The following is a 27,950-nucleotide window of genomic DNA, read 5'->3' on the forward strand; positions in this document are numbered from 1 at the left end:
AAAAAAAAGAATCACAGGGAGCAGAGGGAGCTAACTGTCTATTGGGAAAAAGGAATCCCAGGGCAAAGTGGGCTTCAGCCAGAAGATCCTATAGGACCTTAAGAAACTAGGCAAGGGCACTGTGCTTTCCTCTGACTTGCCTAAACAGCCATTACATTGAAAGATTACTTTCAGAAATCTGCTTTCTTCAGATTTTTCCTGCCTGGCCTGTGGGACTTGGGAAGCATCCAATGACAACTTTCTGTTCTACTTCAAACTCAGTGTGACCATGGACAAGCTCCTTAGGGCCATAGTCAGACCACTTGCTGTCAGTGCAAACCTTTGGTTTTGCAACTGCTGTGGCATCTAGGTTTAAGAGTGTGCCACTCAGCAATTCAGAATACTGTTTTTACAAGACTGGAAGATCCAGGTTCCAGTGGCACCAGTGGAGGAAGTGTTTATAGTGAAGTAAACTTACATGAGCCTGTATGAATGTAGCCCCTGTTCATTCTTTTGCTTTGGCCTCCCAGATGTTGAATAGATGGTCAGTAGTTTTTTACCTCACTGGTTTCCTGTAAAATTAAAGACTTTAAAAGAATGTGGAGCACTGAGGCATTGCAAGAGAGGAGGTTATATAAATGGAATCTAATTATATAAGCCTCTTCGGATAAATTGCACTTTCATTTCCATAGCCTTCTGCTACGTACTTGTTGTAAATAGATGTTATTCGAGATGATGAATCCCAGTCTTATTTTCTTTTCTCAGTGAAGAATTTTGTTTGGGTCATGCAAACTGCAGTTTGGATTGATTCAATCCAAAATTGCGAACACTGAATGCTTCTAAACACTGAGGCCAGTTTTCTGAATTTCAAAATTTCTTTGCTATAGCATTTCCATCCTTGACATTTCCAGGATCCACTGGGACCTATTGCTAGCATCTAACTCGAAGTTCGTTGTCACTCTACAGGAAATGACAACAGACACTGGATGGAAGGACCAAATTGGCATTATCACCAATACCTTGTTTAAAACTATTCATGGGCATCGTGCTGTTCTTTAGGTTTAACCAAATAGTTAACTGTAATAATTAAGTGTTAATTTATTCTGAACCGAATGCACTGTATTCTAAGCAGGTCCTCACTGTTCTGAGTGATCAATTACATTGTTCTGTTGTTTCCTTTAGAAACCACTGAGAGACAACAGGGTTTCATGTGGAAAATATTACTGTCTTTCCTGTGCAAGGAAATCTTGAGCTGTGAGTATTACGCATTTTATTATTTTATAGATTCCATTAATCAGATAGATGAAGATTAAAACAAAAATGTCACCATGTACTTCTCTAAATGAATGTGACTTTTGCTGTTTTTTTTGAAGATTGATGTAGAAAAAAACTTAAGAATGTTCTACCAGATGTGACTGCAAAGGACCGTTTATAGCTATAGATGCCAGTAGGACTGAATTAATGAGTAAGTTTGTCACATGCACAACACACATTTAGGCACTAATTTTAGAAATGAGGCCAGTATATTAGGACAAAAGAATGAAAGAGCTTTGCTTTATTAGAGTTATTGCAGCTAACTAGCTACTAATGGAATAGGCTATGTTACTCAAAAATATCTCTGTGCTTCAGATAAATAACTGTTAACCAGACACCCTTCTAAAATAGATCCTGTTCTAGCCAGACTATTAAGCTGAGCCATGAACAGTAAGACATACCCAATAATGAATGCAATCCATCCTTACTTCTAGAACCTCTGCTTTATTTAGCTACCTTATGTGACTGTCTGTTTGCCTTGATCCTGGCTACTCAGCTGTGCTGCGGGGACTCACACCAGCCCAGAAGTCTGGAGTGAAACACATTGGTCTGTCAGCATTGGATGCTCACCTGTGTGATATGCCAAATTACTAGTAACTGAAGGAAATAGTAATTTAGATCTATGATTTTTCTGCATATATTAGTGAGAACAGAATAGCTAATCAGGTTTGCAGAGGATTTCTGAATGGTTTATGCATGAAGCTTTGGACCAAGGGCCAAATCCTTGTTCAGTCAATTTTCTGCATACATTTTGAAAAGTGCTGGTAATTACTATTTGGACATACTCCTATGTACTTTCTGTCTCCAGCTGAGGACAACTTCTGGACACAGCTTTTTGGGAACACCTTAGGGCATTAAGCTAAATATTATGGTAAAAGTCACAAGTAAAAAATCAAAAGTCTGAGTTCCTACTCTGTTTCACCTTGGGCAGTTCATAACAATTCTGTTCAGCATAAGTAAAGCATAAACTGATTTTAATTCTTTACTTTCTTACTTGTATGCAGCCTTCCTTCCACAGGCTAGCATTACAAGACTGATGAACTATTTTAATTTTCTAATCAAAGGCAACTGTCCTGGCCACCCTCTCACACCTTTGCAATATTCTATATTCCCACATGTGGGAAGAAGCTGATGGGTAAGAGTCATGTGTATCATCTTTATGACACACAAGGATTGCTTCATTTCTAGGCAAACACATCTAATCCACTTTCTGCCCTTTTGTGCTGCTGTATGAGTGTAAGCAGAATGGAGTATGAACAACGTCAAGTCCAAAAAAAAAAGCAGACTGCCTTTCAAGTCAATGGTGCAAATACTAATTATCTTTAAGAGTCCTGTCTGCCTAGCAGAACCAGCAGAACCAGTCACATTAAACACAGGCATAGCAGTATTAAAGTAGGATGGAATAACAATTATTTCTCTGAGACCAGAATTCTCATATCAATAGAAGAATTAGGAAAAACAGTAGAAAGTTTAAAGAACATAGCCTCAATTTGCTGTTCAGTTATGGGGCAGTCTTGCCAGGATAACAGAACAAAACCTGGCAAGGTCTAACTTTGCAGAAAGCAGTGGCTGCAGAGGCCACAGCTTTTCATGCTTATCAAATCTAAATTCTGCCCTGTTGTGTGGTAGATGCAGTGCTGTCTAGCATTTAATATTACACACAGTGCCTCTTTGCGTCTATCCTGTCCCTGTTCCAGCTTTTTTCTCCACTGTCCCGTTCCTTGTAATTTAAAATGTTTGTCTACATTGTATGCCATTTGATTGTTTAAAATAAAAGTGGATCTGGCTATTTTCAAGGAAAAACTTCCATCCAGTCCATTTATTCTGGCAGTAAAATAAGACTGAGACAACTGGAGATTTAATTAGCTTTTACAGTTCTTGTAAAGAAAACACTTCCTTATTAAGTAACAAATACAGGTGTAATTAAGTCTGTTCTGAAATTAAGTAGGAATTAACAGCTGTTCTGATTTCTGTCTGCATACACAGGCCTGAGAAGCCATTTGAGGTTCTCCCTTACCCGGTGCTGTATCCATGCATGGAGCCGCCTGGAGGCAGCATTCACACAGTTTGCTACAGGCCTGTCTTTGGAGAGTACACTTTGCTGAGGTTTCATCATACAGAAAAAAGCTAAGAAGAAATTACATAGTAAGAAATATGATTTTTAAAAAGCCTTTTTCTTCAAAGGATGCATCTTTGATTTTCCATGGAGCTGTAATACTGTGATGCTCCTGAGAAGTGCTTTGTTACAGAAATGTTTGTAGGAAGAGCCAGCAGGATCTTCCAGCATACCAGCTGACATAATTCATACAAACATGCAAGCTTTTCTTCATGGGACTGAAGAACACTGTTACTTGACCTAAATTATTGTAGAGTCTTTTTATTCTTGTTTTTTTTCTTGGATGAAACTGACCTATTTTTTCTTTGTTTGTTTGATTGATTGATTAGAAGTAAAAATTTATAACAGAATTTCCCTCCCACATCACATTTGTCACTTCATCTCTCTCTTCAATTGCACTGAAACAATGACATGCAAATGTTTGCAAATGAATGCTACAAAACACTTTTGAACCACCCAGAGACAACTTGTAATGCTTGTAAAGCTTTGTTTGATGGGTGTTTGCTGTTGCTTTGTTAATTGTCAGATAAGAGTCCTGCTTCTACCTTCCAAACATACATTTCTCAACCTGCTTTGAAATTAATTTCATAGCAACTACTGTCCACCATTATTGCATCAAGTCCTATTATACAAATTTGTTTTTCTTTTCAGATATTCAACTTTACTGGACACAGAAGCTCTGAGGTGAAGTTGACCAAAATATATGGTAAGTCCATCTGCAGATTCCTAATGTTGGGATGTAATTGATTGCTATCTGTCTCAGGAGTTGTACATATAGAGGTATAGTATACACCATTAACAAAATTTAGTATCGTGATTCCATAAAATTTATGACAAATACCATCTCTCTCAATAAAGTGGAACATAAAGGAAAGTTAGTGAAGAATTTTGTAGCAAAGCAAGTTGCTGAAATAATATATTTTATGATAATATTCTCCCCATCCTATTTCAATGGTGTCTATACTTAATGCAGGATTAAATGAGATTAGTTTATATTCAATATTTCATGAAGTCCATAGAGTAGAACAACATAGATATATGAATCCACTTTTTTTATGTCTATATTTAAAAAATGTCACTGAACCTGCTACTGTGTGTATAGAAAAAGAAGGCAAAGTCACAAACTGCTTTAGGAAGAAATTTTGATACCTGAGGATGTCAGATTTGGTAGGATTTTTAGAAAACTTTCTCTTCAAAAGAACAAGGGAAAAAAGTTATGTTTTCTGTAAATTTGGGAGTAACAAAATTCACAGAAAATATAACTTTGTTACTCCCAAATTTCCTTCTTTACAATAACCCTCTCCTTGCATTCCTGTGGTTTACAAATAATCAGGCCAACACCTGAGATTACACAGAGGGTCCTGACATTCAGCCTCATGAGTAACGATTTATTCTTTAGATAGCAAAGACTTTGGGTTTTCACTTCTGGATCTTCACTTCTGCTTGCAGGTAAAAAAAGCATAGAGATAGGAAGAGATCTGATGGAGGTGATCTCTGGATTTATGATGAACTATAGACTCGGAGGCCGCAGGGAAAGGAGGAATGAACAAGGTCTGTTCGACTGAGAGAGAAACAAGGAATGTATGTAAATCTTCAAATGTATGAAAGACTTCAGCAAAGATAAAGTGAAGAAATTCTTCATGTCTCCAATGAGCTGAAAAGAAATAATGGATTTAAATTCCATCAAGGAATATTCAAATTAGGAAAAATGTGTTGAGAATAGTGAAGTAACCAGACTGCCTGGCACTGGCATGGAAGCTCCATCATTAGATCTATTTCCAAACAGGCCTTAGGGTACCAAATACAGGAGCTAACCTTCTAAAGCCCCATTCACTTCCTATCTAAGTTTTCAGATAGGCTTTATAAGGAAACAAATTTCCTAGGACTGTGCTGTCGACCTGTCTTATTTTTTTAATAAGTCCCATAATTAACCATTAGAGGATGGTAAAGGGCCTTGAGGGGAAGCCATATGAGGAGAGACTGAGGTCACTTGGTCTGTTCAGGCTGGAGAAGAGGAGACTGAGGTGAGACCTCATTGCAGTTACAACTTGCTTGTGAAGGGAAGAGGAGGGGCAGACACTGATCTCTTCTCTGTGGTGACCAGTGACAGAACCTGAGGGAATGGCCCAGAGTTATGTCAGGGGAGGTTTGGGTTGGATATTAGAAAAGAGATTCTTCACCCAGAAGGTAGTTGGGCACTAGAACAGGCTCCCCAGGGAAGTGGTCACAGCACCAAGCCTGACAGAGTTCAAGAAGTGTTTGGATAATATTCTTGGACATGTGGTGCGACTCTTGGGAATGGTCCTTTGCAGGTCTGACGCAATGACCCTTCCAACTCACCCATATTCTGTGATTCTGTGAAAGCTGTAACACATCTAACAGTTCCTATATACCTCACTAAGATGTTACACAGAAAGAAATGGGAAATAAAGCTTGGTTGGCTTTGCCGCTTGGTGATTTTTTGGGTTTGGGGTTTTTTTTAAGACAAGGGGTCTTGGATTTTTTTGTTTCGTTTCGTTGGGGGTTTTTTGTTAGTTTGGGGTTCTTTAGTGATCAGTGAAGCACCCTAACAACTTGTTTTCATCCCACTGTCAATTTCTGGATAAGCCCAGCCTGTGATATGAATTAAACAGGGAATATATAGCTTCCTCCTTGGGTCAGATCTCATTTTTAATGTCTTCAAATCACTTCTACATAATTTTCATCATTCTTAGCATGTTAAAATTCATCCTTTTCAAACTGGGTATCTAAACATTCAAATTTCTTATCATCTTAATACCAGGTTCTTCAGTATTCTGTGTTGTGAAGTCATTCACTTCAATACAAATTTTTGCATGTTTTGATGGTTTCAAAAAAATCAGCCCTAGCTGCTTATATAGTTAGTGTGTGATGGTCAAGCTGCATTCTATGCCACAAGTCCCTAAATTGGTAATGATTGTTCAAAACATTTCTTTACCAATTGTAGCCTGTATTTTAAGCCACTTTATCACACATATATCTTTAATGCTGTGTGCATTCTGGTGATGATGAAAGATCTGGCCTTTCTGTTTTACAGATTTTACATTATTCGACTTTCTGCAGAGGTAATGCCCAGATGCATTTAGAAAGGAAAGGAGTTTAATGTAGTGCATATATACTTAGATGGATGCTTTCCAAATAATCTACATTTTAAAATATCTGCTTTCTTGATTTGTCTGCTTTTGGCTTTCAGGCAAAATTTCCAGCTAGTATTTCAATCTGTTACAAGCCTGCGGAAGGGAGATGGCTTTTTCTAAAATCTGTCTGCCATTAACAGTCTGAAAAGAATACCTGAAGTTCCCCATTGAAGTTTTGTATATTTGTTTCCTGAACTGTAGAATACCAGCGTGGACAGAAATAATGGAATAAGCTTATATATAAAACATAGTTGAACTAAAGCTTTCAACTCTGAGAAGGCCTTAATATAGAATGGGTGGGAACTACATTCTAGAGAGAAATCTAAGTTGTGTGGTATTTCACAAAAATAAACTATGGAAATTTGTCCTTTATGGGTTCCAAGTACAGTGGTACCCTTTCTATAAAAAATCTTCTCAACAAAATCAGTGTACAAATGTCGATGGGTTTTCTTAACTTAAGCAGATTGATATTTCCTAACAGGGTTTTCATTTGTTACAGCTAAGATTGTAGAATGAATCAATCAGGCTTTTTTTTTTTTTAAGTAATGGCATGTTCTGCTACTCATATAAACAGGAGTTATATTTTACAAGCCTTCAGGTTTTTTGCTATTTTGAGATAACCACATATTTAAAATGAGATTTCCAGAGATCAGAGGCGTCATTTGAAAATTAGTTTTTTACTGGAGGTGTATTGTTCTGTTTCAGCTCTCATGATTTAAGGTATGAAGATAATACAAAACTACTCCATCATGTTATTTTTAATTTATTTGACTATTTTTTTTAATTGCAGAGTAATTTCTTAAGACTTTTAGTCTCCAGAAGAGGAAATCTTGTGTAGGTGGTACCTTGAGACAAAAGCAGTGAGTTATTTACATGTCATTTTCCTTTCCTAGAAGTTCTTTTAACCTTTCTCCCTGCATATAAGAAATTTCTGCAAGATCTCATTCTCCTTATGTTTTGATTGCTATTACAAGATGTATTTTTCAGTTTCCTTTTATTCTTTTGAAATCAAAAAAGTGTTACAAATAATCGTGTGTCTGAAGTATTGGCAGCTTGTGTGTCCTTGCAGTAGTCCTCAACAAATCTTGAGGTCTGAGGAAGCTCCTACATAATCCCGAACTGAAAACAGACTTGGGAGTTGAAGTCTGTTGATACCTTATTTAGAGATGGCTTTTTCCCTTTGCACATGTGAGTTGAGCCAATTACTACTTTTGAGGTATTTATGTGCCTATCCAATTAATGGCACCTAGCTAACAGAAACTCAATTATTATGAGAATCCAAACTTACTTTTGACTATGTATTCTCTAAACTATTTGTCCAGAGAAAGATTTTATTATCAAAGTTTGACATATTTACTCTGTAATCATATTCTTTCTGCATTTTGTCTCTTTCATTACATTTTAAGTGATAAATCAGTAGGGTACTTGTCTGATTTTCTTGTGAAACATGAAATGGTCTGTAGATTAATCATTCTAACATTTACACAACTTCAGTGGATTAGATCTTCTGTTTCTGGAAGAGCTCCTTCAGCTGTTGTTCAGTCGTTGCTTCTTTCTGTTGCATCAGCTCCCTGGCTCCTTTGGTCACTCCCCAGCCATCTGGCTTTGACATGGAAGGACAATATGGCCTTCCTGAAGCAGGCTTCAGGTTAACCCAGTATTCTTTTCTTGCCCTAAGGAAAGAAAAGGAAATTCAGGGGTTTTTTTTCCCAGCACCTCACAATACTGAAGGAAATGTGGCCTAAATGACCATTGCAAAGGGGTCATCTAACTATATTTAAATACAGAGGAATGAAAGCATGCAATAAAATGATACATGCTTAAAAAGTATCTTTAAGGTATTCTTTCCATCCTTGAAAGGAATACTGTAAGCCACTCACCATTAGAAGCTGATATATAGTACCCTGTCAGTTTTTCATCTTCACTTTCATGAATTATTTTCACAAATTACTTCCACAAGAGCTCCTCTAGTGCTCCTTCACCCATTTCCCTGCTCCAAGATCAGCTTTAATTCTTTAAAATTATTAACACATAGAATGTTTACAGTGATATTTAGACCTCCATATGAGTTAAGCCAGTCTGATGCATTGCGCAATATAAGCCTTTGCAAGAGGTGTGTTGGTGTGCTTTCTGGGTCAGATATACACACCTTGCTCTGACCCAGGGTTTGGTATGCATGCTCAGGCTATCACCCCAGCTACCATGCTTCTCAGAAGCTTCTGGCAAAAATCCTCTTTCAGGAGCCAGCTCCTCAGCTATTGCTCGGATGTGATATGGCTCAAATCCACAGCAGCCTCCAATGAAACGAATTCCTAAGTCATAGGCCTTTCTTGCATATTTTTGAACATCCCATCTGGTTACAATTCTTGGCTCCAGACCTGCAAAGATAGTCATATCTTAATTTTTCACCATGGTCCATTTCAACAGAGTTTTTGTAAGAAATCATGTTGTTGAAACACTTGAACTCTGTTAGCTAAAGTGATTGTAGATGTAGATGTGCCTGTTTGAACTGTCTGACCTAGAATTAATGATGCAAACTTTCAGAAGTCTAGCCTTCTGATTGTGCTGTGTTCTGCTGACCTGTGCTTGTTAGCATTTTTGGCCTTGCAAATAGTATCTTCTGAGACTGATCGCATGCTTGCCATTCTGACAGAGTTCTTAGCTGAAGTTTTGGAGTACTTTCAATGTTATGGCTACGTTCCCTAATTAACAAGCAATACCTGGGAAATCTGATTACCACAAACTAATCTGTGAAAGGAGAAGATATCAGTCTATCTGAATAGGAATAAGCCTGGTCATTATTCCTCAAGAATGCTTATTACATTTTTTTCCATGATCAGCTAACAGCAGCCAATTGTTTCAGCTGGGATCTGTAGCTATTTCTTAGCCCATTCCTTAGTTAGAATCCCAGTCATAAGCATCTTGCTGCCTTAAACCATGTCATTGCCTGTGGAAAGTTCTGTGTGTAGGTAAGTTAGGATGCAATCTTTCGTTTGAGCCCTTCTCTCTGTTGCAGGTTGTGGTGAGCAGAGTGACGGGATAACAGAGCTGAGAGGAAGGACGTGGAAGGAGAGGAATAGAAAGTGAAAAGATAAAGGAAAAGCACACCTCAAAGGGTAGGAGGCACGAGAGCAGCATAACTGGAAAGAAAAGACCAAGGACTGAAGAAGAAACTTTAAGGAATAAAAATATGGGAATGAAAGACTAAAAATCCTCCCACTCGTTAATGCACATCTGCAGGAGATGAACCATCGTGGTTATCATGCAAGCCTGTGCACTGTCTGTGCACTTGAACACTCCACTGGGCAAAGAAGCTGTCGGAAGGTAGTAAGGCTCCAGCAATACAGTAGAGAGGTAGGATTCTTCTCCCTTTATCCTCTCCCAAAAATGCCTAAAATGCAAGAAGATGATACAAAGCAGATCCATTCTAAGTCCACTGTGTAGTTAAGAAATGGGTTCAGAAATTAAAAAGCAGAAGGAAGAAAATTAAATATTCTTAAACAGAAAATTACTGGTCTTAGAAGGAAAGACTGGACAAAGGAAAAGTAGGCGGTCTTAATATCACAAGGAAAACTTAGATTAATCTATCTTAGAAAGCTGTTCAAATAAAAAAAAGCTTGTGTACAATGCTACAGAGCTGACAAAAAGCATCAGAAGGAAAAATTCATGATTTCCTTGTCTCTCATATATCATGAGAACACTAGTGCAAAATTTATACAAATGATCAACAGTAAGAATGCATCATTGTGCACTCAATTTATACTGGTATAAGCAACAAAACTCCAGGGGAACAGTATAGAGTGTCTCCCTGTCTTCTCCACCACCCTGTCACAATCCATGTGACCTGATGAGATGCATCTGAGGGTCCCGAGGGAACTGTCAGATGAAGTGGCTAAGCCGCTAACCGTCATATGTGAAAACTCATGACAGTCTAGTGAAGTTCCCAGTGACTGGAGTAAGGGAAACATAACCCTCATTTAAAAAAAAGGAAAACCCAGAGAACTACAGATGGGTCAGTCTCACCTCAGTGCCCAGCAAAACTCTGAATCAAATCCCATGGAAACTGTGTTAAGGCACATGAAAAATGAGGATCTGATTGGTGGCTGCCAATGTGGCTTCACTGAGGGCAAATCCTGCCTGACAAATTTGGCCTGCTACAATGAGGTTACAGTGCTGGTGGAGAAGGGAAGAGCGACTGATATCACCTTCCTTGACTTCTGCAAAATATTTGATACTGTCCCACACCAAATGCTTTTCTCTAAAATGGAAAGACACCTCCCCAAAATTGACTAACATTCTGTTTTCCATGCCTGTCAATCCATTTATTTTCTTGGCTTTATTCAGAATTAAATATCTATAACTTAACTTTACGTTAAAATTTATAGTAAAAAGAGATTTAAATTTTCATCAGTTTTTGATGAAAAGTTTGTAACCTGTTCCTAGATTTGCCCCCTCTATATATCTACTTTTGAGATAATTGGGTGCTTTCACTGCTTTCACTGGGACATTTCTTTCTAAAATATTGTCCTTATTTAACTGGTGACATTTCAGAGAAATTCTAGTAACACAGAAGGGAAAACACAGGAAAATGGATAAAGTTCTACAGAAAAATAAATACTGCTGGCATCTAGATGCTGGAGTTTGCCAATACAACATGGCTAATGCTTTCCTAGATACTGAGATATTATTGGCCAGTACAGAGCTTATGTACTCTTCAGATATCTAAATACCTCTTTGTCCATATTGCCTTTCACAAAAACAGTTAATTTGGTCAGGTTAACAATGATTTACCAAACAGCTTATCTGCTATTAAGTGATTCGTTGCTACTTCTGGGTATTGAAAACATTCACAAAATGAGTCTTCACCAATTATTCACGAAATTTCTGAATGCTGAGATCTCATACAGATTGCTTAAAACATACAATCCAAGAGTGAATCTTTCAGTTCACTTGATTGCTTACTGCATCTGTTCGATCTTTTTTTGCTTGCAATCAGAGGAGTTATATGAAGGAATGAATAGGATAAATGGTTCCTAACACTTTTAAACATCTCAGAATATTTTCAGAACTCAGACATGTTATTACCATTTAATGAGTGCCTCAGGCTTACTATTCTCTTTCCGTCATTTATGTAAAGAAAGAAATTTAAAGAAAAAACAATGAACTTCCTAAAAATCACATCCATCTCTTAATTTTTTTCTACAAATTCAAGTTGTGAATGTTTAATACCATACAGTTTGATCTTGAAAAGAAAGGTGTACGTTATCTGAAAATGAAAGAATTTTTCTAATCAACCTTAAAATGTGTAAGCTGATTCTGTCTCTGTGTTAAAGGGATCCTTTGCACCGTAAGGGAAAATAAGCCTAAATACCCAAGCCTTATATGCACAAAAATGGCTGAATCTTTCAGTTTTTGTAGAGTTTCTCCTGAGCATAGCTGTAAAGCCTCCAAACTGCCAATTTGTTAGCAACATTGAAGTCCCCTTTCTGGTTTCTCTCTAGTCTCACTTAAATTACACAGTAACACTCAACAAGACTGAACTATTATGCAATAATCATGCACCTGTATCCAGTTCTGCATATGCATTGTACATTAAGTCCCTAAACAGGTACACATAGGCCTTGTGGGATAGTAAGTGTTTTTTTGAGTATTTGCTTTTGTTCATTTCTTTGGACTGTTTATAGCTGTTCTGAACATGGTTCTATATCACTGGGAAGAAGTAAGTTTTTAACTGAGTTTAGATTGTGGTATTTTAACTGTTTTCATCGTAATTTCACTTTCAGTCACATGCTGCAATACTAGTGAAGCATTGTCACTATGTGGATGATCTTTAATCCAATACTATACTGTAATCTGTCTGGAAAATGCCAGAAGGTAACTGAGACTCATCCTATTGTATAGAAGGACACTTTGCAGCTTCAGCTTCACTAAAAGCTGGGAAAAAAAAACAAAAGAGGAACATACAATAAAACAAAACCACAAATAAACAAACAAACATACAACAACAAAGATACCCTTGTCTTACCAAAGGGAAATTCTGGAAGATCAATAAAACCCTGCTTTCCACAATCAGGTGTATGGAAAGCAAGTGGTTGGGACATCAGGTGGGCTTTCAGTTTAGCAGCCTGCAAGCCCTCTTTCATCAGTTTCAGAGTTTCCAGGCAAGTTTCTGGATCAAAATGGCAGTTGACTCCAACAATAGAAGCACCTGGGAGGAGGAAAATAGCTTCAAGTCACATCTCCACAGAAAGTGGGAAGTGAAAGTTCTGAGCCACAGCAGTCCAGAAGCAGTATAGTCCATCTTTACACCAGTGTTATGAAAACAAGGCAGATGTGTTAGAGCTCAACTCTGCTGAGGTTGATCATTCCGTTTGCATCTCAGTTGCACTCCTCTTTTCTTCCTGATGATGAATGACATCTTCCCCCCTTCTACAGCTGCTTTTCTTACCAGTGCTTAATCAGTGAAGTCTGATTATGTACAGCCACACATGCAAATAGTTAGCAGGTTCCTAACACAAGTTCTACCTTTGGATTTCAACTCTGACTGGAAAGGAAAAGAGTAGTTCCAAACAGACATAATAAACTGCTGTACCATCATTCATCATGCCCCTGATTAGTTTCTTCTGCCTTTCCCCTTGTCCTGGGAATAGGCAAAATTATTAATTTTTTTCATCCTCTTAATTCTCTCATCCTGGATTTGAACTATGCTTCATGTATTTCAAAAATACATAAGCAGAGAATCAAAGGTGGCTTTGGATCCTGCATGTGATTCTAGAATTTGGGGCTGGGTCTGTAATGAAATTTGAGTAGGTTAAGGATTTTTCTGTATTCAGTATCAGCTGTCTGTGGCTATTGCTCCCAGCCATTGCACTCTGATTATCAAGGATTTCATAGCTGCATTTTCATCTGTTTTTACAAGACTGCTTTAGTAAAGTACACATAAAAACTTTGCTACAGAATCAAAACTTTTATCAGATATAATTGGGAAGCTACCTACTTCAGATACACATTCATTTATCTCAATAATTAAGGACATTACTTTGTTCCCTGCTTTTAAAGGGCATATTAAAAGAGATTCTTACCAGCCTTTACCAGCTGGACAGCACATTGTCCAGGGGACACTCCATGCATGTCTCCTTCTGGACCAATGCACATTGTAGCTGCAACTGGCTTTCCAGATTCTTTTAGAACTTCGACTGCCCACACGGCCTCTTCAACATGTTCAAAATACTGAAAGAAATTAAAACTGGACTACCTTAGTTTCTTGGCAATAAAGCATAAGTACATTAATCCAGACCCCAAATTCACCAGCAATACGACTTGATTCTTTTCTGATTTATACTAACATAATTCAGTTGAGTTCACTGACCACTCAGTTAAAAAAGGATTTTTAAAAGTCAGTGAGTAAAAGTAAGTTAAACATAATGATAATTTTGTTTCAGAATAAGACTGCCCATACAGGATTTGATTAATCAGGGATTAATCCAAGAACTATTTTAATCTAGAAAAGTCATCTAACCTAAGATGACTATGCTTACCACATATGGGAACAAATAGGAACTAGTTAAGACCCAATTATTATATCTTCTTTGTACCAGTGTAGAATTTCACTTCACTGAGGTAGAAACTTAGGTTTCAAGGTCCTATTCTAGGACACCTGCAGGTGGTGGTGCGCATTTAGAAAAATATCTGATACTACAGGGACAAGAGCACAGCAGAAAATTTTAAAGGAAGAAGCAATATATAGTTGTTTTCCCTAAAGTAAACTAGACATCTTAAAAGTCAACATTGTGCCAGTTGAAGGCAAGTACTTTTTTTAAAGATTTACCTCTGCAATTAGGAAGTCCACATTCTTCTTCATAAAGACGTCTAGTTGTTTTTGAAAGACTGCTTTAACCTCTGTTTTATTCTTGCAGCTTAAGTATGATGGTGTTTGACTGACCCCTCCAGCCACCAAAGCATCACCTTCATTAGCCACTTCTCTTGCAATGTCACAAGCAGCTTCATTCACTTTCTGGCACTGTGTGAATATAGATTATGTCAATTTTACCTGGTCAGAGATACACACATAATTTCAGAGCAAAAAAAAAGGACAAAAAGACTCAAAAGCCATAATATCTTTTTCATATTCTTTTATATTTTAAATGGATTTTTAAATAATATTGATTAGGAAGATCAAATTCTTTAAGAAAAATAACAAACACTAGGAAAAAAATTCTTGCCACCTCTAAGTTATCATATTATCAAATACTACAAAAAACACATTAATTTTAATATATTTTGCACAAATATTCTGTAAAAAGTGAGTATTTGGTGTGAAATGGAATTTTCTTTGCCTCTTAGAAAATGAGTTAGTTACCTTTAAGTGTGTGCTTTTATTCTGACACTTGTGGATGGAAAACAAAATATATGGTAATTTCAATTGATTTTTTTTAAATGTATTTTTGTGTTTTGATAATTTAAAAAAAATCAGATATAATATTCATACAGAATTATTTAAGGCATTTTTTAAAAGATATTGTTAATTATTTGATGTTAAAGTTACCAATTTAAGAATAATAGAGGGAAACTTATCAGTATTTGTGATTAATTAATCACTTAAGCTGAAAGACAGATTCCCTCTATAGGTAAATTAGGATGACCAGAACAGCTTTGGAAAAAGAGGTTAAGCTGGGGAAAAAAAAGATTTGGAGAAAATCTTTGTTTGGGATAGATAACAAGTACTGATTATAGCAGGTTTCTTTGCAGTCCATGGACTATTTAGAATCTACATAGTCTTCTCTCAGCTGATGTTTTCCATGGCTGCCTTAAAAGATGTAGCTGATTTTTAGGTCTATTGCTGCCAGATTGTCTTCCCTTGTGCTCAGGAACATGTTCAGGAACTCAGGGTGGTGGAACCATAAACCACTTAAATCCTGAAAGAACCCGCTTCTTGAACTGGTAGGAAATCAATTTTGAAAGGTTTGCTGCAATGGATTCCCAATACCAGGTGCTCTCCAGCCCTTATAATTTTGCATGGCAGCAAGAATTGCAGCATGGCTTGTTCTAGAGGTACTGTGTTTCTGGGACTACCACTTCAGATATTTCAATGTTGCATCTACTGAATGTAAAGATACAGCATTTCAGATAAATTTGGTCATGATTTGGTCATAAATTTTGTTATGACCTCAGTTAAACCTAAAGTGTTTCCCTAGTGTCCAGATTGTGCTAATTTCTGACTGAGGCTATCAAGATACAAAGATATTCCTTCTTCCCTGAGTCCTGGGGAATTTTCTCTGTTTTGTAGAAGTTTAAATGTGCAATAGGACCAAAGGGAAAGGATCAGAGAAACCCCTCAGTGGCAACTATTCTACTCTCAAAGGAGTTATCTAGAAATGCTTGTGCCAGAAATCCCACTGGACCTTGGGCCTGCATCTAGTGAATACACCCAACATCCTACAACTCCTTTTTGCAGGAGGTAAGAAAACACCAGCGTGGTACTTCTCCTGATGTAACAGATTATCCTTACATGGGACAAGAGGAATACTGACCACAGTGTATAGCTTGGATTTTTTTAGTTGTTACTTTATTGAAGATATGGTTCTAAAAACCATTTTGTTCTAATTAGCCACTCATTATTTGCTAGGATTCTTCACCATTTTTGCAGCTGATTATTCATTTGTCTGGATGTTAAAGCATTTCTTTTTTTTTTCCCCCACTAATTTTGCCTTCTGTGCATTTAGTCCTTCCTATAGTCTTTGCATCAAAACTCCAGTAAACCAATCTCCTCAGATGGGAAAAAACACAATGTGGGCATTCTCTTTACTCTCTTCATCCTTGACCTATTTTATTTGTGGGGAGGGGTGTAGTTTATTTTGGGTTTTGTTTGTTTTTTACTAGGCTGGTGAGGTTTTTGTTGGTGTGTTTGGTGAGGGGTTTTTTTTGGTTGGTTGGTTTTGTTGTTGTGTTTGGGATTTTTTTGTCCTGGTCTTTCTTGCTAAAACTGTTATGATAAACTATGAAAGTACTTGATAATCTCTCTACTAAACCTTTTGAAATTAATCAATTCGTTTCATATCGGCATCAAAAGTGTTTTACTCACACTTATTTTCTCAGCAACATAATTGCCCCTGTTCTCTAGTTTGTCCTCACTGGCGTAAAAGGTGAATGTCTGCAGAACATTGGATCCAGCTCTGAGGAATTCCCGGTGAAGCTGACGAACTGCAAAACAAGAGACAAAGAAGAGATGTCTGGTACACTTATTACTGTGTTACCCCAAAATGAAATGTTTATTGATGTAATGTTACTGTAAAATAAGTGATACTGTGTTTACTAGAAGAGCCATTATGAACGCAGAAGCAGTACCCCAGTTTGCGTAGAACTTCTTTCTACTCACTCTCAGAACGTTAGGTAGAAAACTTTCTCCTTAATTTTTCTTTGCTAAGAATGACTGAAGATTTCTATTTAATTAGCAGATTCAGCTTTGCCTGCCACCTTGTCTATCTTCTACTTTGTGCAGTCCTTCAGACCTCCCAGTTATAAAGGTGCACAGTGATTTAGGAAGGGAAAGCAGACATATAACAGAAGAACATGAAAGCAACAAGGAATACCAGACAAAAAGATCATCAAATGAAACAGCTGCATTTTCTTAGCTTCTAGACTATGAAGAAGAAAACAGAAGAAACTATTAGGGCAACAAATTAAGGGACAAAAGGATATTTATACAGAAGAATACGGTGTTTTATTACTTCCCCTATTTTGTATTTTTGAGTTTTCTCCCTTGACAAAACTCTAAAAGAGTCTAGTCAGCCAAAACCAAAGCTCTGTTTTGCTAAATACACCTTTAATTAAAAGATGATTCCTTGCTCCAGAAAAGTGACTCACAACACAAAGTTAATTCTTCTCATATGTCTGCAGACGATCATTTTATTACGGAGACAACATTTTCTTTAAAGGAAAGGTTGCCATTACTTTTAATGGTCAAATTTCCTACATTAGGACTTTGGGAGTAGGCTCTGCAATGATAGTTTGTGCCTTCCTGGCTGTAAGCAGTACACTGTGATTGCCACAGCAGGAGTAGAATTGGAACTGTCAGTTGATTTTATATGTATATCCACAGAATAAGAATTATAATAATGTCTAGAACACCACTGATCCTGTAAAACAGAGGTAAATGCTTGACAGCTTATACCAAATATAGGAATAATTTATTCCCTAGATACTGTACACAAGATACTTACTTTCTACATGCACAAGAACACTGCAGTTTCTGTGGCAGATGTTTAGTAAAGGTTTCCTGAAGACCTGATTTATCATAACTCATTGTCTACAGACAGTCTGAGTCATTAAGAAAATGGGCGAATTTGTCATGAGTATTAAATTACTCCCTTCTGCTGCAACAAACACAGTTTTCCACACCAGAAAAGCTCAAATCAGCAGTTTGAGTTGCAAGAATCAACTTGCATACATGCAGGCATGTTTGCTTTCACTGAAGGATCAATGAAAGTGTAGTGTCCTTGCTTTTCACTAGTAGTACAGTATTTAATTTCTAATTACAGCCTTGTAATTACCCCACTGTGATTTAACACAGTGCTCCTTTTCTCAGCAGTCACAAAGATCTTTTCAGGAACATAGGTTACAGTAGAGCTACATTTCAAAAAGTCCCTGAAAGTTGGTTAGAGCCTAGTAATGCCAAGGTTGTGGTTTCAATCCCTGTGGGGGCCATTCATTTAAGAGTTGGACTTGATGATCTTTGTGGGCCCCTTCCAAGTCAGAATATTCTGTGATACTGTGAAAAGCCCCTGGAATCTGCATGAACTGGTGGGATCAAATTTCATTCTTACACTTTAACAAAGAGACAAAGATTCATAATTCAGGGAGATTTCTTTTCCCTACACCATTACAATAGGCTACGATCCCAAATATAAGGGCTGTCTCTGTATGTTTCTAGTGCTCTGTAATTTCTGTTTCTATTCCCCTCAGTGAGAAAGCATTGATGAAAACCAGTCAGGAAAGGGAGAAAGGAAAAAATAATCTACAAATATTTTCATAAATCCTCTATGATGTTCAATAGTAGACCAGATTTGTTTACCCCCATGGTTGGTGGTCTTTAAATATGGTTCTAGCATTCCTAGAAGATTGCCTGGTATTTGTGTGAATAAGGATGGTGACATACGTATGCAAATCAAACACAATCTAACACATGGGATTAAGGAACTTCATACCCCAAAATATCAGATATGTGAAGAGGCTCTTGAATGGGTCTACATTTTGAGGGGAAAAAATGAGCCTGAATCTCATTTAACCCCAGGCAGATCATTTTTTACCAGAGGAATGAATGCACTGTTGTTGGTATCAAACCCACAGCATGATGCACTATCAAAACCACAAACCACTCGGTAATTTACTTGTGTGATTTCCAGCATGCTAGTGAAACTGTGTTTCCCTCCAGCATTTGAGAAATGGGGCTAACAGCCACATATGAGACTAAACCACTGTTAATAATCTGATGCATTTTAGAAGTCAGGTGTATAACATATAACACTAAGTTTTAATTTCACTCTGCTGTGAGTTGGACATTCCATAAAAGACAGATATAAGCTAACAAGAGATAGGGGCAATAAGCACTACCTGATCTGTCTCAGAAGAAATATTTATATCTCATTTCTAAACTTGTCAGTTTGGTGAAACTCCTCTCCAGTAGTACAGATAATGGCCTTAAACTCACTTTTTTTTAATTTTTTTTTTTTAATCCCTTGCTGCATTCTCAGAACCTCCCACTTTTTCCTTCTTTCCTTATAAAAACAAGAAGCTCTGGTAGTTTGTATGGTTTTTACATCCACTGGCTCAGCCAGTTGCTCCTTGTGTTCTTTACACCTGCTTTCAAAGTAACATGACCCTTGAGCAAAAAAGCAATAATGGAGAGGAGGCAGCCTCTCCTCCCCCTGCACAAAAAGCAGTGAATACATTTCCACTGAAGGGTGTATTTATAAATAGCCTGTAAGAGACATGTGGAGAGGGTCAAGGGCTTTTGAGGTGCAAAATAACAAGCAAAGGAGAAATAAAAAGCATAGGATAAGTGCTATGAGTTGTAAGTTGGAACGTGCAGAGGCAGACAAAGGTAGAGGTGGAAACAAACAGAAAGAGAGATAATGGAATTCTCTTTGGGATGAGCAAAGAGAGTCAGCAAATTAGGTCATCAATCCTTAAACTTTTACTGGAGCTCTGCACTATCTAAAGCTGTCCATAACCCTAAATTAGGCATGCTACACATAAGTGACACTTGAAGCCTCAGAGGAATTAGACTGAATGAATAGGCAAGGTGTACAAAGCAATGCAACAGGGAGAGCTACGAATCTCTCCCTCCTCTTCCTTCTTCCCATGTGTAGAAAGAAAAGACTAATTTGGAAGGGCAAACACAGAACAAAGAAAATTTTTTCCCCCGGGATATTCTGAATTGGCTTGTGGGATTAACTGCACATCATATTATTAGTGCAAATGCTTTCTTGTAATGAAGCATACATAAATAGTTAATAGCATCTGCTTCTGCACTATTTATGCTAAACACTATAATCTTTATGCTGGAAGGCGTGGAATAGTTGTTCGTTTTTTTCTCCATCCCCTTTAAGAGTGTTACTCCATTATCTGTTTATTGCAATTTTTAGGTTCTTATGAGGTCTATCGTTCCCCATGTCATACTGGAGCCAGAAACATTAAATACTCCCATTACAATGTTTATTAAAAACTGTTATTTCTCTGAAAGAATAAAAAAACTATTTTAGTTTATAAATATGTAAGAGTCCTAGAATGACTAAAACAAAATAAAACAGATGGTTAACTGCAGAATTCTTTTTCATGAGATGTTATAAATCATAAGCTTTAAATTATCAGCTCTAGGACAGACTGGACAAATTCATAACTGAGAAAACACCTAATGTTATTAAACACAAATGTAACCACATCTGCAACAAAAAGTCCCTGAGATACAAATTATGGAAGACTGGGAGAGCATTTTGAAGAGGTATCACTACATGTTTGCACTATTCATATAAGAATATGAATATAAACCCCAGTCAACTGCTTTTGGCTAGTGTTAGAGCAAGTAAAAGGGGTAAGATGTGCAGTTCCTATGCTGTTCTTAACAATGTAATTACACAGTGTCAAGGAACACTCCTATTTGAAAACCTACTATGAGTTCCTGTATAGTTACTATTGAACCAGCCATGTTTACATCCACTACAGGAATACTATTTCCTAGTAAAACTGACCTGCTTCTGGGTGTTCTACAGTTGCTTCAGGAGTCCAAGGCCCAGCTTTTACATATCCCCTCTTTTCAAGGGCAAAGACAAATCCTCCATCTCCAATCACAATTTCTCCAGCATCCAAGCGCTCTAGAATACCCTGAAGAAAGCAGGAGGAAATATTAACAATTACTGTGCTTCAGTTTTGTGGCCTTCCTTTGTCTTTGTTGCCATTTTCTGTATTTGCAAAGCAGACATAAATACTTGCGGGCTACCAGAAATACTTCTGCTGTAATAGTAAAAAGTAATAAATTTCCTTTTGAAATTATCTTTAAAGAATGGTATATGTGCTCTTTTGCAGAATAAGGCTTTAATATGTACACATTTATTATGTCTTTTCATTAGTCAGTTGTACCGTATTTCAGAGATACAGTCCCCAGAACTGGAAGTCAATGGTCCAATTTCATTCCCATGAAAGTAAAACAGCGTCTCAAAATCTTCTGTAAAATATATGCAAAACTTCTTAAAATGAAACACTAGTATCACTAATCTCCTTATTAGCCCATTTGTTTTTTTAGCTACAAATGCCACCTTCATAGAGCCTTACCACAAATAACTTGTGACACCAGATGGCACAATAGGCATCACAGAAAAGTAATCATGTAACATTTTCCTACCAAACAAGACACATCTCAAAAGCTGGCCTGCAGTTTCTGACAGTCTTTTTAAGGCCTGGGTTTGCTTATCCAGATTTACAAAGTTAAAGAAAATCCTGTTTTGTTTTTCACAGCCCTGAAATGTTTTAAGATGCCAAATTAAAAACCTTACAGCACCCTGTGATTACCCTTGCTTCTGCCTTCAACTCCATGCTAGTGCAAGGAAAGTGGCAATTTTTTTTTTTTTTGTAAAATTGAAAAACATGAGAACATATATTAGTTTCACCTGAAATATATTACTTTTTTTATTCCTTTCATTGCTTCATTGGCTTGTTCAAAATTTCTAAAAAGTACATTTCTGTCAGAATAGGGTTTATTTCTGCTATTGGATTGCAACCATAATTCTATTTATTTAAAGAAGTGGATGAATGATTGAAGACTACATACACAAGGTAGTGAGTATAGGAAAAGAATTTATCAAAGGTAAGACTGCAATTTCTCTCCATAGTTTTCTTGACAGCACACTGGCCTTTCAATGGATGAAATCTGAGGGAGTAGGAAAAAGAAAAGCCCCATGGACATAGAGTTGAGCGTGATTTTCATGCTGAGTGGAAGGGTTTTTTAACAATCAGCCTTCAACCTTTAGTAGATTTTCTTTTTTGATACTTTGTCCTTCATTAATAAAAATTATCTTATTATACCATACCTCCAGCAAAGACAAACATTTATGACATCTCAGCCCTGCCCTTTAGGCAGGGTGTGAGTATGCCTTTCCAAGCAGAAGGAACAGTATGCCAACTGTGCCAGTTTCAGTACCAAGCACAGCAGTGTAAGGCTCTTTGGAGCCTACCAAGTCTGAGAGGGTCACCATTTTTGGCTGAGGCACTGACATTGCAGCAAGATGGCAGGACTTCTCTGTGCAGTGCTGCTGTGCAGGGATTGGCCAAGTGTTGGCTTGCAAACCTCTGCATCAGATTCCATTGCACACTGTGGATTTGCCAAAATATTGACCTGAGTAAAGCTTTATAATAAAGTGTGCAAGTTTTTATCTTTATTTCAGCAGAAACAGGCAAAAGAATTTTAATGTAAGTGCCAGGAGGCTTTGTAAAGATTGTGCTTGCAATAAACTAACTTGCAGTTGTAACCAAATGCCTCAAATGGGGTGAGAGAAAGGTACCCAAGTGATCACTGGTTGAGCCCTGCTTCCACTGCCTGCCAAAGTATCTTTTGTAGATGGAGTTTGCTTCAGAAATTTAATATCCAGAGAACAGGTATGCAGAAAAAAAAATTAACATACAGGCAGCCTCAGTTGTTGCTTGTTAACTGAACATCAAGTAATAGACACATATTGATATCACATATAGGTATTATATTTATTATTATACTATATATGTACTTAAATGCAGTTCAACAGATTTTTTTTAACTTACAGGATTTAACAACAGTTTTTCTTCACAGTTCTAGTTTTTTTAAACTGCATTTTAAAATAATCTTCACTTTTGACACACAGAAGCAACATAAGCCATGTTTGAATGGACCATGGCATCTTAATATATTGTGATACATGAAACCTAGCATCAGGGCATCTAATGGCAGCAGAGATAAATACAAAGCACAAAATACTTAATAAAAACTTACTTTGTCAGTTCATATTGGATTAAAATGCAAATAACTTTTTGCAAAGTTTATTATGGGTCTGACATCTCCTCTTCACACCATTTTTGCTTTATATACTGTGTAAAATACCATTGGTTCAATGAGCGTATAGCTAGCTGAATTTCAGGGTCAATATTATTTTGTTCTGCCCCAGAGAGTTACAGTTGTGTGCTCATGTCTGATCCAGATCAAAACCGTACTCACAGGTGATCTGGTACTACACAAATCTGGTATTAAATTACAAGAAACAGCACGTGTAAAAAGCTAATCAAGGCTTTTTTGAGCCATCTTTTTACTGTTTCACTTTTCTCCTATGAATGAAGTTGCAGCACATGGTCCATCTGTTCACGGAAAGAGTGAGTGCAAATGTCCCTATGAAGATATTCCCTCAACCACCTTTAGGAATGTAACTGAACTGTGTGAATGAAGAACCTGCTTGATCTATCTATAGCCTACCTTTTCCTTGGTGGAGAGAAAAAGAATCTCAAAACAACTATTCAGATCTTAAGTAAGCCCTCTAGAAGTCCATTGCCTGTAGGGGGAACTTATGAAAGTTTCCTTCTGCTGGGTGTTGAAGTTAGGTGGTAAGAGTATATGCCAAAATATAAAAAGCAGAAAAAATACCCCCCAACCTTGCTCCTTTGCAACTGATCTACCTGAAAGACATAGAGCTCATAGACTTCTTCCTGTATCTTTCTGTTCTCTTACTCTAGACTTACACGCTACACATAAAAATGTGCAAAACCTGTTCTGAGTAAGGTGTGCCCTACTAATGGCAATTGTGTCCTTCCATATAAAAGATGGATATATGATTCTGCTGACCTTCCCAAGCAGCAGTGCAGGGTAGCAGTATCGGTAAATGTCAGAGAGTTTGATTTAGAAGCTCATAGCTTTGCCTTAATGGCCTGAATGGCTGATGCCTGGATAACTTTTTATACTGACTTCTTTCTTTAGTTAATGAGGGAGCAAAGGGCATAGATACATAGGAATTTGGGTGGATATTACAAATACTGTTGGTATCCAGTCATATTAATCAAGAGAAGAGCAATTTGGGGCTTTTAAATAGAGCAGGCAGGATGCTGAAGACAGAAATCCAATTCAATGACAGTTTATCCTTAAAATCTTTATAATTTTAGTTTGCAGTGTGTTGTCAGTCCAGCTTAATTTGCATATCAGTGGTCTCGAACTCTTAGTTTGCATATCAATGGTAAAATGGTCTCGAACTCTGTTGCTCCAGTCTATGTGTTCAGAGAAACAAAAACTCTGTGAGTTGTTACAGAGTTAATTCAATCTAATTTATCTCATAATGATGTCCAAATGTCTTTAACGGCTCCATGTTGAACACTTACAATAATTATCATGGCTTTATTTTAGGTTCTCACAAGATCACCTTACCTGCAGAGATACCGAGTACCTTACTGGTAGGTCACCGGCGCAGTTCGCGGGTCATGGCGCTCTAGCAGTAGCTCCCCTCGGGAGCCTACGGGCAGGACCCCCCAGAGGCTAGAGGGGCGGCCGGGAGCTCTGCCCTGAGTCGTCGCCAGACTCGCTGTGCACGGCTGCCCTCCCGCACCGCCCGGTCCCGCCGGGGCAGCGTCCGCACCGCGGCGGGCGCCGGAGGGGAGTGCGGTGGGGATATCACTCCCGTGCCCAGGGGGAGCAGCGCCCGGGGCTGGGTGGGGAGAGAGGCAGGAGAATTACCCTTTTGCCCTGTTTCGCGGTCTTCCTGATCGGCAGCATCTTCCTCGTCCAGGGACGCCGACTGCCCGCTAACCCCCAAAGGCTCGGCGCGAAGCTCGGCCCGACGAGTCCTCCGGCCACGCTTTTATAGCCCCGGGAGGGGGCGGGCGCTGGGGGCAGAGCTGCGGGCGACACCCCCTGCCCGGTCCGGCCCCTGACCCCGCAGGGCGCCCTGGCACAGCCGGGGCTGCCCCGCTCCTCCCGCCGCCGCCCCCACCCGGCTCGAGTTCGAGAGGTGCCCGGTGCCCCCCGGGCTGCCCCTTCGGCCAAGGGGCGGTCCGGCACCCTCCTCCGGGAGGGCTGGGCTCGGAGGGACAGGGCGGAGCGGGACGGGTCGCCGCGGGGAGCGGTGCGGGGCCAGCGCTCCCCGTCACTGGTCGTGTGCGGGATGAGCGCGGTGCTGCGGGGAGCCCTGCGACGGCTGCAGCCCCCGCGCCGGCCCGGCCCCCTCGGCGCGGCGGCCCTGAGGCCCCTCGGCACCCAGGGGTGGTGAGTGCGGGCGGGGGGCGGGCGGAGGGGCCGGGCGCGGTCGCACAGTCCGCGCGTGGTTCCACACCGCCCGAAACCGCGGCTCCCGGTGATGCTACTGTCGGGGATGCGCAGGGAAGGCGGTGAGAGGGGCGGGCTCCTGCCGCCGGCCTGCAATGCTCTACCAGCGGCCGGACGGATCACCTGAGGGCACGGGGTGCATCTCCCAGCGCCTCGCATTGCTGCGGCAAAGCCAGAACCATCCGGGCTGCGTTGCTGACCTGGTGTAGAGAGATCCCTCCTGGTGTCCTCTGGGCCATACCGATGAGCAAGTACTGACCGGTTTTAACTGGCACGGTCAAACATCTGGGTGAAGGTGTACTTCACCGGGAAGGTGCACCCCGGATCTTTGCCGGGCTCCTGGGCAAAGGTTTGAAAAAACCCTGAAAGTCAGGTGAGAAAATCTCAAATCCACAGCATAAAAGAAGCGTAAGAAAAGCCTCTATGGTTGACCTTGATTAACACGTGCCTCAAAATTCAGTAGAGAAGTGGTGTAAGTGTCTCACATTTGGCTGTTAAACAGCTTACTGTTAACTTGCAAAAATTAATATGTAATCGCAAAAAAGAACACGTGCAAGTGTGTGGTGCACCAAATACACAAACCTGTGGTGTTCTGTCCTCCCATTTATTCGTTACTACCTAGAGAGTAAGCATGGTGCACATTCCTCCTGCAATTGCAGTTAAAATGTCGAAAGATCTCTATTCATAATACATAAAACTAGTAGCTTTGTTTTCTGACTGGAAGACTAGTTACACATTAGAAAGTCTGTTGCCAGAGAAGTTGCAAATGTACGAGGAGAGATAAAATTGAGTATTGATTAACTGTCCTGAAGGGAGAGATACTGTGGTTTACATAGTCTGTACTGCTACTGTACTAATATGTCCTACCTTGTCTCACACCAAAAGAAATACTTTTTTAAAAATCGTTATAAATTTCTACATGTAGCTTGCTGCTTGGCTGTCTGTGGATGAGGTAGTAGAGAGGAGGATCAGATGACTTAGAGAAGAATGGGACTGTCTATGGTAGCAGTTCTGGTTTATGCTGGCCTAAAGTAGTTGTGAAAATACAGTGTGGTGGGGTAGCAGGTGTGAGCAATTGACAAAAACCTGTTTCTATAATGTTTTGTCTTCAGAAAACAAGAACATGTCAAAATAGACAGAATATAAAATAAAAACCAAGTTTCATTGTTCATGAACACATACACTGTCATAGTCTACTGACATTGGCTTTAGAAATTTATTAAGGAGCCTTATTAAGGAGACATTTTTTAAAGACTTTGTGTTGCACATACTATAGCGCTTTCGAAAAGTCAGGTTTTGACACTGTCATTCGGGGGGCCAGTTTGTTATTGAAAAATAGGATCTACATATAACATTATATTGGGTAATAACACAAGTTTTAAAGTTGCAAGTGGAAGCAAGCTTGCTTTGGGTTTTTTTGTATTACTACTATTTACATATATGTCCCTCCAAGAGCATTTACTTTAAAAGAAGATACAGGTGAACAGGTTGGGGTTTAAGTTAGGTGTGTAAATTGCCAAGCAGACACCAAGTTTTGTTATCAGTGAAACAGTAAAAAGAGATGGAAAATTGCCTTTTTGTAATTTTTCTTTTTTTTCAGGAAAAAAACTTCATCTCCTTCCTTGGGGAAAGACAGAGCAGACACAGTGATCATTGGAGGTGGTTGTGTTGGTGTGAGCCTAGCCTATCACTTGGCTAAAGCTGGCTTGAAGGATGTTGTTCTGCTAGAAAAATCTGAGCTCACTGCAGGATCTACCTGGCATGCAGTAAGAAATATTTTGTTAATCTCTCAAATTAACAGCACTTTGTGTATATAATGGTGTGGAAGTTTCATTACCTTTTTATTTCCTGGCTTTCTTTCCTGCCACTGCTGACATTATATAAAGTCTTGGGGGAGCAAATATAACAACTGTACACTGTGGGGGGGGTTAAAGCCTGAAGGTTTGTCTGCATTTTAAGGAAAAGAACTAAAAAGACATACATGTAATAATGTTAGAGTGGGGACACCTCCTGTAGTAATGCTAATCATGTGGACATACTGGTGCACAACGTACATGTATGTAATTCCATATTTTCTACATTAATGTCCAGAGCAGGTAGTGTAACAAAATGAAATAAAGCTTACCACAATAATACAATAATAGATGCTTTTTCCATTAATTTCCAGTTATTCTTATCTGAAATTGGGAGGTTGTTATCTCTGTGTGTAGACCCTGAGATTAGCCCAGCTGGTTAGAGCACAGTGCTAATAATGCCAAGGTTGTAGATTTAATCCCAGTATGGGCTATTTACTTCAGGTTTCGACTTGGTCCTCGTTCATTCTTTCCTGTGATTCAATACAAAAGAGGAGAAAGCCCAACAGTTTAATATCTCTAGAACTACTCTGTTAGTACTATAGAACATTTATGCATACTTTATCTGAGTGCCTTTCAGGAACAAATTAAAGAGGATGTATCAGATGTATTGTATTTTATTCTTGTACTTCTCCCGGGGGAGGAAGTCTGAAGTCTAGAATGCTTCATCTTGTTGCAGATAGTTTGTGTATTTGGGGCTTTATTAAAGAACA

At 38.7% G+C, this 27,950-nt stretch overlaps 2 protein-coding genes and 1 long non-coding RNA gene across 4 annotated transcripts in view; 2 read left to right on the forward strand and 1 right to left on the reverse strand.

The window, feature by feature from the left end:
* The first annotated feature begins 1,156 nt into the window (after positions 1-1,156).
* On the forward strand, positions 1,157-16,287 carry LOC113943094. Of its 2 annotated transcripts, XR_003526192.1 has the most exons (6): positions 1,157-1,233; positions 3,280-3,438; positions 4,061-4,189; positions 4,859-4,960; positions 9,581-9,918; positions 15,851-16,287. It is a non-coding gene; the product is annotated as an uncharacterized LOC113943094 (long non-coding RNA). The 2 variants fall into 2 exon arrangements; XR_003526191.1 differs by lacking the exon at positions 1,157-1,233 and having other exon boundaries at positions 3,019-3,438.
* On the reverse strand, positions 7,105-24,923 carry LOC113943092 (betaine--homocysteine S-methyltransferase 1). The gene is made up of 8 exons (XM_027634414.1): positions 24,797-24,923; positions 20,811-20,943; positions 16,646-16,764; positions 14,393-14,584; positions 13,647-13,794; positions 12,590-12,772; positions 8,714-8,942; positions 7,105-8,237 (listed from the first exon to the last, which is right to left on the reverse strand). Exons 1-8 carry the CDS (start codon positions 24,833-24,835, stop codon positions 8,063-8,065), a joined length of 1,218 nt encoding a protein of 405 aa, XP_027490215.1. The 5' UTR covers positions 24,836-24,923; the 3' UTR covers positions 7,105-8,062.
* A 285-nt stretch (positions 24,924-25,208) lies between these two features.
* DMGDH (dimethylglycine dehydrogenase) overlaps positions 25,209-27,950 on the forward strand; it is a 39,560-nt gene continuing 36,818 nt past the window's right edge. Inside the window, exons 1-2 of the mRNA XM_027634413.1 lie at positions 25,209-25,324; positions 26,985-27,150. Of these exons, the coding sequence (XP_027490214.1) occupies positions 25,224-25,324; positions 26,985-27,150 (267 nt within the window). The 5' untranslated portion in view covers positions 25,209-25,223. The remainder of the gene's footprint in view (positions 25,325-26,984; positions 27,151-27,950) is intronic.

This window comes from Corapipo altera, unplaced genomic scaffold (genome assembly GCF_003945725.1).
Source record: "Corapipo altera isolate COAL_440 unplaced genomic scaffold, ASM394572v1 61411, whole genome shotgun sequence".
NCBI classification, from domain to species: domain Eukaryota; kingdom Metazoa; phylum Chordata; class Aves; order Passeriformes; family Pipridae; genus Corapipo; species Corapipo altera.